A 20,117-nucleotide genomic window follows, 5' to 3' on the forward strand; every position below is an offset into this window, starting at 1 on the left:
ACTTCAACCCGGTGTCATGTATCCTATATGGCTAGGAGTAGTAATCAGTCCTTGATTATTTCACTTCATGGGACTTCCAAAAAGAATATTAAAAACTTAGGTATCTCTCTCATCTTTTAAAATTCATATCTAAAATTTTTCATCATAATTTTAAATACTTGAAGGGCTCTAGGTTCCCATGCATTGTAAGTACTGACATTTTAAAATAAGGCCATATTATTACTGTTTTAAATATACCAAATGGAATCTGAAATTTGCCACTGCAATTTGAAACTCATTATTTTCTATTTACACAAACATGAACAGGCTCTTCTTTAAATGGCAGACATTTCACACCTATTCCCCTTGAACTCTTATTTCTGTATTTTATCTCCCCCTTGGCATTCTTAACGTATTGTATAGTTATGCTTAAAAATATTTTAACCATCATCTTCTCTCTCTCTGTAATAAAAATACCTACATATTTAAATTAATTTTATATAATTATGTAATTCCTGTGATCATAGGAAAGTTACCCCACTTAGTATTAATATACAATTACTCAACACATCATAAATTAGAAAAATGATAAATAGCTCTTAGATATAAAAGTATACTTTTTTTTTAAAGATTTTATTTATTTATTCATGAGAGACAGAGAGAGAGAGAGTCAGAGACACAGGCAGAGGGAGAAGCAGGCTCCATGCAGGGAGTCCGATCTGGGACTCGATCCCAGGATTCCAGGATCATGCCCTGGGCCAAAGGCAGGCGATAAACTGCTGAGCCACCCAGGGAACCCCTAAAAGTACACTTCTTAATAACACAAATGCAGCAGGTTTTTTTTTTTAAGATTTATTTATTTGTTTGTTTGTTTGAGAGAGAAAGAAAAGAGAGGCAGAAAGAGAGAGAGAATCTCATGCAGACTCCCTGCTGAGCACAGAGCCTGATGTGGAGCTTGATCCCACGACCCTGAGATCATGACTTGAGCTAAAATCAAGAGTCGGATGTTCAACCGACTGAGCCACCCGGACACCTGATGATTCTTTTCAGTAAATACAATTATTGGCTGAATATTACTTTTTTTAAAAGATTTTATTTTTTTATTCATGACAGACACACAGAGAAAGAGAGAGAGGCTGAGACACAGGCAGAGGGAGAAGCAGGCTCCATGCAGGGAGCCCGATGTGGGACTCGATCCCGGGACTCCAGGACCACACCCTGGGCCGAAGGCAGGCACTAAACTGTTGAGCCATCCAGGGATCCCCCTGAATATTACTTTAGGTCAGTATAAGAAAGCATGCAGTATCAGTTCCATTCCTAGCTTTCATCTTTATAGAACTGTTCGCATAAATAAATGAGACAGAAGTAGCCATGCTATGGCAATGACTTAATTCTTTGAACACTAAGTTGTCTGCAAAATTATAGTGATCTATTATATATTGCATAATGCTTAATGATCTACCAGCTGACAACTCAATCAGATTCTCCTTTCATTTGGTTGAAAGCAAATAAATCCAGTGTACGCATTAGGAGAGTTACCTGTCATTAGAGTCATTTGTTTTCATAGTTTCCTAGCAGTAAAGCAAAAATGGCTTCACCAAGACTTCCCAAAGGACTATTACTTATACCGCATAGCCTTCCACTTAGAGGCACCTTTTCAGTCTAAAATATTCAAGAAAGGGCTGGAAATTTTACCGTAAGTAATGTAATTTTTTAGTAAGATGATTTTTTGTCACTCACTCCAAATATATTTGTGTCAAAACCTTGGGCTGACAGATGTAGAATATTGTTGGTGGAAAATGTCCATCTTATAGCCTAACTGGCAAAACCAGTCCTCATTACAAAACCAATTGGCCAAATTAGGCTTTTTGTGTCAGTTCAAATGAATGTATTATGCATCCCCATGACAACCATCTCACTTCTGAATTCAGAAGATCAACACAGGCCACCATACCCTACTTCTAATGCCATGCTCCATTCCTTTCAGAAATACGTATAAGTCGGAGCAATATGAAGCCCTACTCCAAGTCTGTGAGCCTTAACTGAAGGAGGCTTTGCTGACACCAATATATTAAATTGCTTCTTTATAAGATACCTCAGGGATTTGTACACCTGGGGCATAGTAAAATTCTGATGTAGGTGAGATACTCCTTTTTTTTTTCAATTAGGACAACTGAAAAAATTAGGAGGATGCAGAGAAGAACCAACCTGACACCGTGACCTCGACTGAGTATGTTCTCAGACAGATGAACTATAAGCAAGTGTCCAGACACAAGCCAAGGCTCTGGAAATGGTTCTTTTAAAACCATGGGGCCCGTGAGCCCCTTGGAAAGTCTTTGTCTGTCCCTAGCAATAAGGATAAAATAAGCCAACTGTGGTTACTGAGCCATGAAATAAGGTAACTTGATAATGTCTTATTGGTGCATGATGAAGTCCATATTTCAAAGAGGACCACAGATCTGAACCATCTATAGTTTTCAAATAGATTTTCATCATCCACCAAATAACTACACTTCACAAGAAATAACTTGAAAATCTTTCTTTCTTTCTTCCTTTGAGAGAGAGAGGATGAGCAGGGGAGCAGTGAGGAGAGGGAGAAACAGACTCCCCACTGAGCAGGGAGCCCGATGTGGGACTTGATCCCAGGAACCTGGGATCATGACCTGAGCCAAAGGCAGACGCTTAACCAACTGAGCCACCCAGGTGCCCCGGGAAACTTATTTCCAAGTCCCTACTGTAAGTCTGTCTTTCTAAGTTGAAGAACATCAGTCTAACTTTTTAGTCTTCCCTTGCATTCACAATTCAACATTACAAATATTATAAATATAAAGCAGAGAAAGAAAAGCTACAATACAAATGTAGAGCAGGAACAATGCCTCAGCATGACAAGTACCTCAAAATGCCCTGTGCTGTTTAAAACACATTAGAACTTAAATTTTCTTCAAATAAAAAGCTGTGGCCATTTATTACTATATGTAATAATAACAGTGGTTATTTGGAAAAGCAGTTAAATTGTGAAGGCCATGTGAACATTCAAAAAGATAAGCTGTCAAGCAGAATGATTTATATATAAAGATAAACACTTCAGTGGAGCTTTGAATTCACAAGGTTTTGAAAGGGGAAAAAAAAAAAGATCAGTTGAGCTTTATTTTTTTTAGTTCCTTGTTTCATTGAGGTCCAATGATACTCACCGCCTCCGTGTGAATAGGATGCACAGCAAAAAGCAATGCTGTAGCAAAAGCAAGTCCTCGATTCCTGAAGACAGCTTTGTCACAGGTGTACATCAAGACAAGAGTCACCAGGCAGTGTAAAACCACATTCACTGCATGAAAGTAGAATGGGTTCATGCCAGTCAGAAATATGTTCAGCCTGTAAAAAAAGACAAGAACAAAAATGCAATCAGCTGCAAACCAAACCTAAGCACAAGGAAAGCAGAGGGAATCAATCATTTTAAAAGATTAGCTATACCATCGATTATTTTTAAATGACTCCTAACATCATCTCCTAACATAGATGTGTGACTATTGTTTTTCCCTAGGATCTTCCTATCTGCAGAAACCACTGCAAATGCAATACAATATTACTCCAGAAAACTCTGTGGCCTCACTGAGAAGGCAGGCCTATTTCTCCCTTACTCTGTGGCTAATGTGAACAACTCCATGATACTCTTACTTTCACTCCTGGCTCTTCCCAAGGAGCTGAGTGTTCAAACGCAAGTCCACAGTGCTGTGGGTCAGAGCCAAAGCCACTGGAGAGGAGAAAAAATCCACGAGACTGTGACTGTGGTCACATTTGGGACAAACCAAGCATGAACATGTTCTCTCACCCAGAGTGCACACCAGGAACCAAATTTCCAGCTTATGCACCTGGAATGATCGTTAATTACCAGCCCACAAGGGATCTTCCGGGCATCTGAAGAGGCTATTACCAGCTGCAGCTGAAATTAAAAGGATGAGCAAAAGCACATCATTTTAGAATTTGTATTAAATATTTTCTAACATAAATTCCCATAGATCTCAAAATCTGAATGCTAGGATTATGATGAAGAAACTAAGAAGAATCACAGAAAGAAGGGAAATGTATGAGCTTGGGTGGCCCAGTCGGTTAAGAATCTGACTCCTCAGGATCCCTGGGTGGCGCAGCGGTTTGGCGCCTGCCTTTGGCCCAGGGCGCGATCCTGGAGACCCGGGATCGAATCCCACATCGGGCTCCCGGTGCATGGAGCCTGCTTCTCCCTCTGCCTGTGTCTCTGCCTCTCTCTCTCTCTCTCTCTCTCTGTGACTATCATAAATAAATAAAAATTAAAAAAAATAAGAATCTGACTCCTCATTTCGGCTCAGGTCATGATCTCAGGTTCGCAGGATCCTACCCCACATCAGCTCTGTGCTGGGCATGGGGCCTGCTCAAGATCCTCTCTCACACTCTCCCTCTGCACCCCTTCCCCCCACCATTCACATGCTCTCTCTCTCCCTCACTCTACAAAGAAAAAAAAAGATAAATTTATTGTTCAACATCTTAAAAAATACTTTCCTGAGATAGACACGCTGAACAGAGAGACTTCTGAAGAATGCTTAAACTTAGTAACAGGACATGATGTCCCCAACTGATTCTGTGGGGTTAGCAAAAATACTGTTGTACAGAGTATGATTCTTTCAGGAGAGCAGATTTACCCTAAGTGGGACTGCTTGTTAGCTGTCTATATTCCAGCTCATTTTACTGAAACAGTAATCCCATGTCTTTATTCTCATGCCGTTGATCTGCTTCTCTTACAGAAACACCTCCTCTTTGCCAAAACAATTGAGAATGTAAAAATCAACTTGAGCGATGGCGTATGCATATTCTAAATACTTGTCTTGATTCATGAACGAATTTAACCTACAGAATTTTAAACATCTCAAGCTTTATTTGGACACATGAATATAAATGTCACAGTTACTAGTTGACTCCATTTTCATTCCCACTGAAGTAATCATGGTCCTCACTAAGCCTAGAAAAATGCATTGCTCTGTGGAATCCAAGTTCAAGGCTCCCAAGCAAGATTCAAACTAGCTGCATGTTGGCAGACCCACAAATGTGCGCAGGCCCCAGGGTCCTAAAGACAGGAGTGTGTGGGAAACAGCGCCCCTAGAGGGGCTCTCTCTGTGACTATCATAAATAAATAAAAATTAAAAAAAAAAAAAACAAAGATAGATACAGACATATATAGATACAGATGCAGATACAGACACAAATAAACAGATACAACACTGTGATATAGTAGGAAATATGCATTTTAGTCTTTATCCCAACTCCTGGTAGAGACCGTAAACCCTTTGTAATTTCTTAAGTGAGAAAGGAACTAGGGGAATTTTGTTCTAATATTTGGTCTTTGGCCCTGATTCCTGCACAGAACTCCTAAATCACTTGGAACTCCCCCATGTAGTTGGATTATGATTTTTCTAATAAGGTGACTCCTGGTGGGCACCTGGATGGCATCTGGATGGGGGCTGGTCACCAGAGAGATCAAGTTATGATTAGAAGCTTAGAACTTTCAGCCTTTTCCCTCCTCTATCCTCGGAGATTGGAGAGGGGCCAGAGATTGAGTTCATTATCAATGATGCCTACTTGATGAAGCTTCCATAAAAAATCCCTGAACTACAGGGTTTGGAAAACTTCCAGGTTGGAGAACACATCAACATGCTGGGCAGGTGGCACACCCCAATTCCACAGGGACAGAAGCTCCTGCACTTGGGACCCTCCAGACCCCACCCCTTAAGGATCTCTTCATCTGGCTGTTCATCTATATCCTTTGTCATATCCTTCTATAATACACCAGCAAACGTTAAGTAAGTGTTTCCCTGAGGTCTGTGAGCTGTTAGAGCAAATTATTGAATGTGAGGAGGCGGTCATGGGAACCTTCAATTTGCAACCAAGTTGGACAGAGGAAGGCAACCTAGGGACCCAGTAACTACAACTGGTGTCTGAAATGAGATCAGCATTGTGGAAATGGCCCTCGACCTGGGGGATCTGATTCTAACTCCAGATAGACACTGTCAGAATTAAATTGAATTGTAGGACACTCAGATAGTGTAGGACACTGAGAGTTGGTCAGGGTGGAAAAAAAACCCTACACATCTGATGTCAGAAGTATTGAGCATATGTAGAAGAAGAAACAGGACTTTTCTTTTTAATATACAAGGATGCATCTTACTGTAATGATCATAGAAATGACAATAAAGAGAAGGCAAGACATCTAACCAGCCAAATCCCAGATGTATTTGATTGTTCCCACAAATATACTTCAGACCATAGTTTTGGATTACAAATTAACAGTACTGCTTTCAAAAAGAGAACAAAAGACTTATTTTTCCAAAGTATTTGTTACTCAACCACTTGAAAAGTAAAAAGCATCATTAACAGTGGTAACATCATTACCACACTTTTATGAGGTACTTTCCCCTTCCAAAAAATGGTATATGAGTCACCTTTGTGGTCCATATGTATCATACCTGAAAATGTGTAGGTGTTATCCATATAGATTATTGGAGGGGGGATTGTTTTTTTCTTCAAGACAGTTGACATACCATGTTATATTAGTTTCAAGTGTACAACTTAGTGATTTGACAAGTTTATACATTATGCTATGCTCACTACAACTGTAGCTGCCATCAAATTATTATTCCTGGAAACTGATTAGGACAAAATGCCTAGTGTTATAAGTGAATTTAATTTCATCCCAAAATGTAAAAATAAATTACTGAATGGGGAACCACTGCAGTGCTAATGGTACCAGATACTGGTGAATCTAAACTTTGAGAAATTACTGAGAATCTAAAGTTAGAAGAGTTTCCCAAATATCTAAAAAGATGGAGAGTGAACTCTCCAAACTATAGACAAATGAGCTTGAGATGAAATACTCACAGAATGTAATCTGTGACCACTGGAAAAAGAATCTCTGATCCTAGGAGTCACTATGGGTTCACAAAAAGGGGTTTTAACCAATTAAACTGCCATTTTAATATAACAGGGAGTGTGACAGACACATCACATCTTTATTTTTTTTTAAAGATTTTATTTATTTATTCATGAGAGACACTGAGAGACAGAGGCAGAGACACAGGCAGAGGGAGAAGCAGGCTTCCCGCAGGGAGCCTGATGCGGGACTCGATCCCGGGACTTCAGGATCACGCCCCGGGCTGAAGGCAGGTGCTCAACCGCTGAGCCACCCAGGCGTCCCATACATCTTTATTTTAACAAAGGCATTTATCAAAATATTTAAGAAACTCCTTTTGTACAAGATACAAGATGGATCTGTAGCAAACACAAAGAGTGGTAAATAATAACCAGTGTCTCCTTAGATGGAGACCTTCAGTGTAAGTCACAAGATTCTGACATTATCTCTGGTCTGTCCAATATTTCTATCAAAAACTCAGCAAGATCTATTGTGTATGCTAAACAAGCTTGCAGAAAACCTTTATCTGTGAAGGAGGGTCCATTGTACTAAGGAGACTAAGATTCACAAATGTGTAAGTGCTTAATACTGTTAATTAATTCTTAGTCTTAGAGACTCAGATTCACAAAGAGCTTGATATTAATTAATTCTTACAGGTAGAATATGGGTAAGAGTAAAGTCTCACACATGGACATAAAAGAGAACAAAACACTTGCAATCCAGACTAAAACGATACACATAGTATTGCCCAACGGCTGTTAATTTACTCTAAATTCAAAGAGTTATCGTGTCTTGGCTATCAGACCAAACTGCATAAAAGAACTGCACAAGTCAGAATAATTTTCATTTCAATTTCACTAAATAATAATTTCATTAAATTTGAGTATCTACTATATGTCTACTATATGTTATGTAGGGCCCAGAGATACAAAGAGAAGACATGGCACCAGCTACCAAAGAGTTAACAGCATAGTAGTAGAAAGGGACATTAAACAGATAAATAATTAGAGAAAGAAATCAATCAATGGGAGACTCTACCAGGAGCACAGATAGGAAAGAGGGAAGATCCTGCCTGTGTGCCTGAGACAGAAGGTAGGTGGAATCCAGAGTGGGACAGCAGCCCCTCTAGGTTGCTGGGGCATCTTCATAAGAGAGCTTCAGGATGCTGGAAGGATGGGGAGTCTCATGTCTCAGGGGGGTGCCTGGATGGCTCAATCACTTTTGTTTTGGTTTTTTTTTAGATTTTATTTATTTATTCATGAGAGACACAGACACAGAGAGAGAGGCAGAGACATAGGCAGAGGGAGAAGCAGGCTCCTCACAGGGAGCCCGATGTGGGACTCGAATCCCAGGCCCCCAGGATCACACCCTGGGCTGCAGGCGGCACTAAACCACTGGGCCTTGGGGGCTGCCCTGGATGGCTCAGTCAGTTGAGCATCTGCCATTGGGTCAGGTCCCTGCTCAGTGGGGAGCCTGCTTCTCCCTCTTCTCCTCACTTGTGCCCTCTTATCGCTATCTGTCTCTCTCCTCTCTCTCACATAAATAAATAAAATCTTGGGATGCCCGGGTGGCTCAGTGGTTGAGCGCTTGCCTTCAGCCCAGGGCATGATCCTGGAGTCCCAGGATCGAGTCCCATGTCAGGCTCCCTACAGGGAGCCTACTTCTCTCCCTCTGCCTATGTCTCTGCCTCTCTCTCTGTGTCTCTCATGAATAAATAAATATCTTTTTTAAAAATAATAAATAAATGAATAAATAAATAAATAAATAAATAATATATACAATCTTAAAAAAAAAAAAAGATGCCTCAGGAAAGCAGGCTTCAGGAAATGAATGCTCAGCCTTGAGAAAGATGACAGAAATGATGCCAAATTCTCCAAGGGAAAGGATCTTTGCCATACGATGGCTATGTCCAGCGCAATGCCTGGTTCACACTTGCCAAGATTAAGTGGATAAATGGATGGATGCATATAAATGAATGAATGAGTGAAGCAATGCACTTACTCAAGTAGCTCTCAGAGTGGAAAGGAAGATCCAGTCCATAAACATGTTGCAAAGAGACTGCCCACAGGCCAAGTTTAGCATGCAAATTATTTTGTTTCACCTCGATGCCTCTTCTTTCTTCCTTAAATTTACCAACACTTTTAAAACAGATGATTTCATATAAAAATTTCCAGCTTCTCTTGAAATATTAGAAGACCTGGCAATTCTGGGCCTACACGGTTACATGGAAATGTGTGCCCATTTAGATGGCACGAGTACTCACAATGTGCCACAATACAAGCCAACTTACCAGGAAACAGACTTCAGCTCAAAGAAAGTAGTGTTTTAAGACTAGAATTAGTGTTTGGATAACCAGAATTGTCCACGTAGAGGCATGGAAAACAGCCCACCCAAAATACCACCTAAGAAGAATGGTCTCTCAGGTTCCATGTCACCCTGAAGGTACTCCATTATTTCATTTCCTCAGTTTTTAAAAACTCTTCTACTATAATCCTCAAAAATTATAAGCATTTTTTCATACATTGTAAAAAATTAATTTCTTTTTCTCATCCATCTCACTTAGCACACAGTAGATTCGAAATGAAAGTTTACTGAATGAGCAAATAAACTCAAGTTGGAAGGTGAAAAGATCATATTTCCCTTTCAACAATAAGAATCTCTAATTTTATTTGATTTAGCCTTCATTTCTAATTTAAAGCTAAACTGAACAGTAGGAAATTGTTTTCTTCCAGAAAAAAATCTGAATAAGGGCACGTGGGTGGCTCAGTCAATTAGGCATCTGCCTTTAGCTCAGGTCCTGATTCCAGGGTCCTGGGACTAAGCCCCACATCAGGCTCCCCACTTAGTGGGGAGAGTACTTCTCCCTCTGCCTCTGCCCCTGCCCGACCGATGCTTGTTCTAACAAATAAATAAAATCTTAAAAAAAAAAAAAAAATCTGAATGGTCATGCCTGACTTCCAGACTTTGGCAAATATGAATGTAAATACACCTCCTCCATCTGAGCTCCTCTGCCTCCCTGTAAAACTGCCCAGAAAGGTGAGGCTATAATGAGCTCACAGCAATCAGAAGGCACAGGTTTCCAGAAAAGGTCACAGGGTCACACAATTTAGCACCAAAAAGTCAGAGGAGGAGGAGAAAGCCATTAGCTGCCCCTCTGGCTCGCATAGCCTGGAGCTCTAGATAAAGCCCCTTACTCTTAATTTTCTCCTTTGGAAAATAATTCTGTTTTTAAAAGAACAAAAACAGTCTTTATCCTTGGAAGAAACTTCTACTATGGAATATACTAGGATCCTTCCTCCAGGGGACCCCAACTCCACTCCAGTCAAACAGCTCTACCTCAATAAACTGGCAGAGAGGTCTGGAACCTGCATAACAGGTCATGATTCTCCCCTGTGTGGACTCAAGTCTGGTTTTTGGCCCTGAACCTGGAGTTTTCCTGGTATATAGATGAAGCAACATTTAAGAGGGCTGCACATCGACTTCATTCCTGTGGACAATGTGATTAATTAGCCACCACCAGTGATCCTTCCCAGGGGGTCGCAACACTCTGATTATCACTACATCCCTGCGGCCTATCATGGTAAACGCACTCACCTTGTCTTTGGCAGCTAAGCTCTGCCACCTGGCATCTGGTTCTCCAGGATCCCATCACCCCCACTGAAATCAGAAAGCCCACCTCATTCGCAGCATCACCCACATCACACTTGCCTACAGAAAGAGCCAAGGCAAAGAGGTGCACGTGCTCCCTCATTAATGTATTTCTCAATGCCTCAGCGAAGGGAAAATCTTCTGGCCCTCTCAGGAAATGTAGTAGAGTGGTAGGAGGAAGGTGTGGGCAGGCGGCATGTGATAAATGCACTGCAACATTCCTATTCCAACGAGCTTTTGGATTCTTTCTTCTATATCACACCAGAGATATTTGGCATCTCAACCTCACGTAACATATGCTCCCATTGAGTCCCAGTGGTTCCCAGGATTCTGAATCCCCTGGTGAGCTAGCTACAATTGCTAATTCCTTCATCCCTCCCCAAGATATCCCAAGTCAGTAAATCTGAAATGGGACCCAGAGATCTATCCCAAGAAACCCAGTGATTCGAACCAGGTGATACTCAGAACAATGAGACACGCGTCGCAGAGCTTAAAGGAAGGCTACGTACATTTGCCACGCTTACCAGGAAAATTCAATTTTCTCAGCAATGACACAACATACATTCTTTGCCAATAAGAATTATAAACCAGAGGAAAGAAAAAATAAAATGTACCCCCCTTTATCATCTGTTTCCCCTGTCCCCAATAATGGGTTCTCCAACACTTTCCTTGTGAGTTTCCACAGCCCACAACTGAACACAGTACATTCTCCTGTCTTCCTCTACTGCCTTTCATTTTTCTTCTTCCCCATCTCTTGCCATCCACTCAGCTCTCAAATGCTTGTAAGTGCTTTCCATAGTCTTCTTAGATCATTCAACCAATAAATAACAACATCTGGTTTTTCTCGTTTTCCTCTAAGGAGAATCCCTTTGGCCCTTAATCATTTCAGTTGCTCTTCTTCTGCATTCCCTCTAGTATCAGGAATAAATCAGCAAATCATCATCACTTAATGTATCAAAGAACCAAAGGATGTGATTTGCAAGCACTGATGCAAACAACAGTGCAGAAGGGAGGCTGGTGCTCTGAGACACAAACAAAATCCATGGTTTGGGCATGAATGTTCCAGGCATCCCATTCTCACCTGGCTACGAGGAAGCTACGGGGAGGGAACAAGGGAAGAGGAGCTTGTCAGGAGAAGCGCCCATCCATTCAGGGGGCAGTTACTGTCACTATTGTCACATAAATGCTCAGAGTAGCAACTGCATCAAAGAAACAGTGGGGAAATTGAAGACAAGATCTGTCACCCTATCTAGAAGACAGCAAGTCCCAGAAAAAAATCGTCAAAAGCAGAGTCAGCAAATAATAAAAATTAACAGATCAACATCAAATATAATATATAGTGTTATAGCTACAATTGAGTTGTCAATTTTTAGCAAATGTGTTTTTGTTTAAAGGTAAGTGTTGGGGTCCCTGGGTGTGTCAGTGGTTGAGCGTCTGCCTTCATTCGGCCCAGGGCGTGATCCTGGAGTCCTGGGATCGAGTCCCACGTTGGGCTCCTTATATGGAGACTGCTTCTCCCTCTGCCTGTGCTTCTGCCTCTCTCTCTCTCTGTGTCTCTCATGAATAAATAAATAAAATCTTTAAAAATAAAAAAATAAAGGTAAGTGTTTGGTAAAGTTCTTAGAGGCAACACAATTTCTAACAGTGACTACTCAGAGTTCAGGTGAGGGAAAGTCCTGCCGCATCGGATCCCACTCCCTTCAGACACTAGCTGCAAGTTCAATGGTCCCCAGGCTACCTGCACTGCTGACCAACTGGCCACATATTTGGGGGCTCCCATAATTCTTTTAGGTTTGATAATTTCCAAGAATGACTCAAAGAATTCAAGAAAGCATATACTTACAATTTCAGTTTTATTATAAAGGATATAAATCAAAACCAGTCAAAAGAAAAGACTCATAGAGATAGGTCTGGAAGGGTTCCAAACACAAACTTCTTATGTCTTCAGGACACAACACCCCCTCAGCACAATGATGTAGGATTACCAATCAGAGAAACCCAACCAAGCTTCAATGTCAAGTTTTTAACTGAGGTTTCATTACTTAGGTTGATTGATTCAATCATGGGCTATGTGACTGAACTCCAACTCCAGCACCACTTACCCTGCCTGGAAGTTGGAAAGTAGGGCTAGGGCAGCCCCGGTGGTGCAGCAGTTTAGCACCGCCTGCAGCCCAGGGTGTGATCCGGGAGACCCGGGATCGAGTCCCATGTTGGGCTCCCCGCATGGAGCCTGCTTCTCCCTGTCTCTGCCTCTCTCTCTCTCTCTCTCTCTCTGTGTGTCTCTATGAGTAAATAAATAAAATCTTAAAAAAAAAAAAAAAGGAAAGTAGGGCTGGTATGTAGCTCAAAGTCCCATCTCTCTAATCACACATGCTTTGGTCTTTCCAGCATAGCCAGCCCACTTTCTGAAAGTATCAGGAGGCCCACTATGAGTTACCTCTTCCTTAGCATAAACTCAAGTGTGATTTTGGGACCCACTGTGAGCCACAGAGACACTCCCATCAGTCAGGAAATTCCAAGCGTTTGTGTTTTTTTAAAAGATTTTTATTTATTTATTTATTCATGAAAGACACAGAGAAAGAGAGAGAGAGAGAGGCAGAGAGAGACAGACAGAGACACAGGCAGAGGGAGAATGTGGGACTGGATCCTAGGACTCCAGGATCACACCGCAGGCGGAAGGCAGGCGTTAAACTGCTGAGCCACCCAGGGATCCCTGTCCAGGAAATTCTTTACCTGCCTCCACTTTTCTCTGACAGAAGAATAAAGGTAAATAAACCAAGAAATAAGCAGACTTTTTTTGTTTATATTATAAAAGTGTAGCTCTGCCTAAATATTTACCTGAAAAAGTTAAGCATTCACAAAAATGATTAATTCATTCACTCTTTCAACAGTCATTTATGAAGCCCCTACTTTGCATGCCAGACACTGTTCTAGGTGCTAAGGATACACCTGATGGAGCTTTCACAGTAGTGAGAGAAGATAAAAACCAACAATAAATCCATGTTGCCAGAGAGCTAAGGCAAAGAAAGAGAACAGAGAGTGAGAGAATGAGGATGAAACAGAGGAGAGTTTGCCATTTTGAATTGGAAGCCAGGGAAGGTGTCAAGGAGGAAGTGACATTTGAGCAGAGATTGAAGGTGGCGAGAGAGCAAAGACTGTACAGGTCTAGGGTAAGAGTATTCCAGGAAGTGCAAAGTGCAAGGGTCCCAGGCAGCAGGTGTGGCCTATTGGGCACAGGACTGTATAATGCTAGCAGAGGTAGAAGGAGGTGCAGATTGATGGACTAGAGGTCAGAGGGGTGGCCAGGGGTCAGATCAATTGGGTCTTGTAGAACAGACGCCATTTCTTCTCATTTGGAAAAGCAACAGTGCCATTGCTCTGGCATGACCAAGCATTCCTCCCCTCGTCCCTGTCTTTTTAAGTGGAATGACTACATATTCAAAGTTAGGAAAAACATGACTTGTAGCTCCAAAGGAAGACAGAAAAGACATGTGTTGATTTAAAAAAAAAAAAAAAAAAAAAAAAGATTGCTTCCAAAAGTGTTTTCCAAGCCTTCACTCAGAGATTCACCTATAAAAATCCTCATAATTCAAAAATACATTCCTCTCATTTTCCATCCTTCCTACACTGCCAGACTGCAGTCTAAAGCCCATTTCACATCTAAGGCATATGCTAAGGGACAACAATCTTAACCTCCTCCTTTTGGGGTTTCTAAGATAAACCTGAATTTGGCATGCAATTTTCAGAGGCCATTTCTTCATTTTTCTCTATAAAATCTTTATTGCCTCCAATCATATTTTTCCTTGGCTATATCTATCATTGAACACCCTAGACAATCTAGCCAAACAATCTCCATGTGTTTCCATCATAGACATAGAACACAAACCTATCAGCTCTGCTGCAATAGACTATCTCAAAATGAGTTCCAAAGAGGGACAAATCAAAAGGAATAGAACCAAAATGAACACACTACCATTTCTTTTAGGTTTTGGGCACAGAGGCTAGAGCCGATTTTCATGGTTGGCTTTTCATCTGTGACTAAAAGATGCAAACTGCTGCAAAAAAAAAAAAAAAAACCTTCTCCAGATCCAAGCATTAAAATGTTGCAAATCCTTACAGCTGCACATATTAAGATATTCTATTTTTTAACTCTGACATTTGAAACCACCCACTTTCACTCCTATGGTTTATATCACCATCAGAAGCCTTCAGTAAGACAAACCTTTATAGCAAACTGGTAGACTACTATGATCTAGTAGCCTAAACATGGAATGAGAACCAAGAGCTTAAGGTCCTTTAATTTGCCCTAGTTTCCCATCTTTACCTTGGAAAAAAAAAAAAAAAAAAAAAAAAACCCTGCTTTTTTTTCTTGTTGAAGGAAGCTTCTCCTTGCTTCCTGATGTGGAATGGCCCTGCTAACGATCCAGCAGGAGCTTCTTCTCAAGAGGAAAGGGATGGAGTGGAAATAAAATTCAAAAGCTCAACATCCTTTAAAATCAATCAAGGCCATTTGTCATGGTGAGGGTTATGGGCATCATGGGTCTTGGTTCTGTGTCAATTAAGTGTCTACAGAGTGACTTAACATGTTTAATGTGTTTAATGTCCTGATTCCGGAGTTAAAAAACAGGTCATGGCCGATGGAGGATAAAGAAGCAAAAAAAGAAAAAGAAAAAAAAAAAACAAAGGTTACTGCTGCAGATTAAGTTTCCCCAGATGTTCTGATTCTGCTCTACAATGGTCCAAAAATATTCCTGTGTGCCCTCGGAAATGATCTTACGGAAAGACCGAATAGAAGATTTGACTTAGGAACAGAAATTCATTAGAATTCTAGATTCACTTAAAGGAACACAGAGATGACCGCTTAGATCAGTTAAAGTGCCGCCGGAGAAGCGGAACCCCCAGGGATGACCCAGCAGGAGGGGTTTGGGGCGGAGGCCTGCCCTTTCACGGCCAAGCTGGCCAAGCTGCAGCTGCGGGCCGGGCCGTCTGGGTCAGAGGCCTCGGCCGGGCAGGCGCTGGGAGGGAGGATGCAGGGCTGAGCGCCGGGGAGGGGCAGCAAGAGCCCGAAGCCGCGAGGGGGAACCGGGATGTACTGCTGCTGCCCACAGCCGCTCAGGCTCCAACTTTCACGACCGACGCCAGCGACCGCAAACAGGCTGACGACGCTCCTCCCTCCAGGGCTGCGCTCACACCTGCACCAGGTTCCAAGTTGCTGCAGCACCACGATCTGGAGAGTTCCGGGGGGGCCGCCCAGCCAGCTCCAGGCGCGCGCACACCTGCGCCGGCGGCCCGCAGGCCTGGGACCGCACCCACCCACGCGGACCCCGACCCCCGACCCCCCACCAACAGGGTCGCTTCACTTTCACTTCCCAGAGCTCCAAGGAATCTCTAGCGCACAACCTAGGGCGATGCAGGGAAACGGTTGCCAAAAAAACAAAGTTTCAATTTCGTTGCACTGACATAGCACAAAGCCACCAGATGTTTGAAAACTGCCTTCCTGTCCCTTTGCACCCTGCCCCGCAAACTGGTAGAGTAGGCACTCTAAAAATCCATTCCATAAATAAATAAATAAATAAATAAATAAATAAATAAATAAATAAATAAATAAATAAATAAAATAAAAATAAAATATTTATCAAATAAATATTTGAATAATTGTAATTCAAATATTTGAGGGGGTGGGAGTGAATGCGTGACGGGCACTGGGGGTTATTCTGTATGTTAGTAAATTGAACACCAATAAAAAATAAATAAAAAAAAGACAAATAAATATTTGAATAAGTTCATCAATTTATTTGATGAATATTTTATTTATAAAACACATATTTGATAGATATTTTATTTATAAAACACATATTTTATAAATAAATATTTTAATTTATAAATTATTTATTTATTTTTCAAAAGATTAAAAATCCATTCCCTCATTCCGATTTCAGCAGATTTCTTCCTTGAGAAAAACTGTGATTAATAGCTTTCCATACATGCAAGTACCTTTATAGTAACGAGCATTACACAGCTTTATTTATTACTGTGTTTATTTATTGTTCTTTCTTAAGGTAATTTCTTTCTTCTCTTTTTTTTTAAGATTTTATTTATTTATTCATGATAGACCGAGAGAGAGAGAGAGAGAGAGAGAGAGAGAGGCAGAGACACAGGCAGAGGGAGGAGCAGGCTCCATGCCAGGAGCCTGACATGGGACTCGAGCCCAGGACTCTAGGATCATGCCCTGGGTCAAAGGCAGGCACTAAACTGCTCAGCCACCCAGGGATCCCTCTTAAGGTAATTTCTAGCTCTCAGTATGTGTGACATTCATTGAATCAAAGATAATAAACTATTTTAATAAAAACTAGGTTTTTTGGTTTGTTTGGTTTTTTTTTAAAGATTGTATTTATTTATTCATGAGAGACACAGAGACAGAGGAAGAGAGATAGGCAGAGGGAGAAGCAGGTTCCCCATGGGCAGCCCGATGAGGGACCTGATCCCAAGACCCCAGGCTCAGGACATGACGCAAAGGCAGATGCTCAATCACTGAGCCACCCAGGTGCTCCTAAAAATTAGGTTTGAGCGCCTGAGTGGCTCGGCTGGTTAAGCATCAGATTCTTGATTTGGGTTTGGATCATGATCTCATGGGTCATGGGATCAAGCCCTTGTGGGACTCCACACTCAGGGGGGAGTCTGCTTGCAGATTCTCTCCCCCTGCCCATTCTCCCACTCATGTGCACCTGGTTCTTGCTCTCAATCTCTCTCTCTTTCAAATACATAAATAAATTGTTTAAAAACAAACAACCTAGGTATGAGTTTTGCCCTGGGAAAGACAAGCTACAGAACAGGAGAAAATATGTGCCAATTACATAGCTGACAAAGGACTTGTACACCCACAATATATAAAGAAATCTCAAAGTTCAACACAAAAAATAAAAATTAAAAATTAAAATAAAACTCTACTTAGGAAATGGACAAGAGATACAAAGAGACATTTTAGCAAAGATGATACACACAGGGCAGATAAGCACATGAGTATATTTAACACCATCAGCCATTAGGGAAATGCAAATTAAAATCACAATGAGATATCACTGTACACCTATCAGAATGGCTATAATAAAAGACAGTGACAATATCAAATGCTGGCGAGGAAGCAAAATAACTAAATTACTCATACATGGTATGAAAAGCTCTGGAAAACTATCACTTTCTTAAAAAAAACTAAATACACAACCACCATGTGACCCAGCAATTGCAATCCTGGACATTTATCCCCAAGAAATAAAACTTATGTTTACATAAAAACCTATAAATGAATGTTTATAGCATTTTTGTTTGTAATAGCCCAAAACTGGAAACAACTCAGATGTCCTTGAACAGGTGAAGGACAACCCTGGGCTACCCACACGACGGAATACTACTCAGCAATAGAAGAAATGAACTATGCAACAAATCTGAATATGCAGATATGCAACAAATCTGAATAAACTCCAGAGTGCTAAATAAAAGAAAGCCAATCTCAATAGGTTACATACCATGTGATTCCACATATAGCACTCTCAAAATGATGAAATTATTTTTCAACATGGAGAACAGGTTAGTGGTGATAATGAAGCAGAGTGGGGTGGTACAGATTAAGGGGTTGTTATGAATTAACATTGTTTATAACAATGTTAAAGAAGCAGGAAGGATCCTTGTGATGAAACTGTTCCGTGTCTTGACTGTGATGGTAACCTTGTAAATCTACATGTGACATCTGCATAGAACTAAATACACACTTAACAAAAATAAAAAGAATACATGTAAAAAGTAAAATCTAAGTAAATGCTGTGGATTGTATTAATGTCAACTTCCTGGTTGTGATATTATACTATACTTATGAAAAGCTTTAACATTGGAGGAAAATCTCTATATTATCATTTATAACTGCATGGAAATGTACAGTTATCTCACAATGAAAAGGTTTTTTTTTTTTTTTTAATGCCAAAGACACTATATAAAAAGGAAAGTACAGGGAATCCCTGGGTGGCGCAGTGGTTTGGCGCCTGCCTTTGGCCCAGGGCGCGATCCTGGAGACCCGGGATCGAATCCCACATCAGGCTCCTGGTGCATGGAGCCTGCTTCTCCCTCTGCCTATGTCTCTGCCTCTCTCTCTCTCTCTGTGACTATCATAAAAAAAAAAAAAATAAAAAAAAAAAAAATAAAAATAAATAAAAAGGAAAGTACAGGCCAACATTCATGATAAACACAGATGCAAAAGTCCTCAACAAAATACTAGCAAACTGAATTCAACAGTATGTTAAAGGAGCACCCACCATATACTAAAGGAACATCCACCATAACCAACTGGGTTTTATCCCTGGAACTCAAGAATGGTTCGACATGCACGATTTACCTAATGTTATATGCTACATGAACAAAATGGAAGGTAAAAATTACACGATCATGTCTAGGATGCAAGAGAAGCATCTGACAATATCCTTTGCGGTAAAAACTCAAAAACTAGGTTTAGAAAGAATTTACCTCAACATAATAAAGAACCCACACGAAAAGCCCACAATTAACATTATACTCAATGGTGAAAAACTGAAAGCTTTTTCCCTAAGTCAAGAAGACAAGAATGCCCACCTTTGCACTTCTATTCAGCTTAGTACTGGAAGTCCGACCCAGGGCAATCAGCCAAGTAAAAAAATAAAAGGCATTTACATTGAAAAAAAGAAATAAAAGCATCTGTTTGCAGATGACACTGCTCTTTTATGTTAGAGGACCCTAAAGACTTCAAAAAAAAAAAAAAAAAACCTGTTAGTATATTCAAATTCAGTAAAGTTACATGATACAAATCAATATACAAAAACCAGCTGCAAATGTATCAACTATATTTCAATAAAAAAATCAGCTGCATTTCTTAAAATATTTTATTTATTTATTTATAAGAGACACAGAGAGAGGCAGAGACACAGGCAGAGGGAGAAGCAGGCTCCATGCAGGGAGCCTGATGCGGGACTCGATCCAGGGACTCCAGGATCACGCCCTGAGCTGAAGACCGATGCCCAACTGCTGCGCCACCCAGGTGTCCCTCAGTTGCATTTCTGTACACTAATAATAAACTATCCAAAATTAAGAAAACAATCCCATTTACAATAGCATCAAAAAGAATAAAATACTTAGGAATAAACTTAACCAAAGAGGTGTATAATTAAAACTATAAATCGGGATCCCTGGGTGGCGCAGCGGTTTGGCGCCTGCCTTTGGCCCAGGGCGCGATCCTGGAGACCCGGGATCGAATCCCACGTCGGGCTCCCGGTGCATGGAGCCTGCTTCTCCCTCTGCCTGTGTCTCTGCCTCTCTCTCTCTCTCTCTGTGTGACTATCATAAATAAATAAAAATTAAAAAAATAATAATAATAAATAAATAAAATAAAAAAATAAAATAAAACTATAAATCACTGACAAAAGAAATTAAAGAAGACACAAATAAAAAGACATCCCAAGTTTATGGAACAGAAGACTTACTATTATTAAAATGTACTATTCAAAGACATCTATAGAGTCTTGTATTCGTTATCAATATC

The 20,117-nt window shown here is 40.7% G+C and overlaps 1 protein-coding gene across 1 annotated transcript in view; it reads right to left on the reverse strand.

Moving 5' to 3' along the window:
* Positions 1-20,117, reverse strand: part of TMTC1 (transmembrane O-mannosyltransferase targeting cadherins 1) — a 269,996-nt gene that overhangs the window by 244,545 nt on the left and 5,334 nt on the right. The window contains exon 2 of the mRNA XM_038577170.1: positions 3,171-3,348. Within this exon, the coding sequence (XP_038433098.1) occupies positions 3,171-3,348 (178 nt within the window). The remainder of the gene's footprint in view (positions 1-3,170; positions 3,349-20,117) is intronic.

The sequence above is a fragment of the Canis lupus genome, chromosome 27, assembly GCF_011100685.1.
Source record: "Canis lupus familiaris isolate Mischka breed German Shepherd chromosome 27, alternate assembly UU_Cfam_GSD_1.0, whole genome shotgun sequence".
In the NCBI taxonomy this organism is placed as follows: domain Eukaryota; kingdom Metazoa; phylum Chordata; class Mammalia; order Carnivora; family Canidae; genus Canis; species Canis lupus.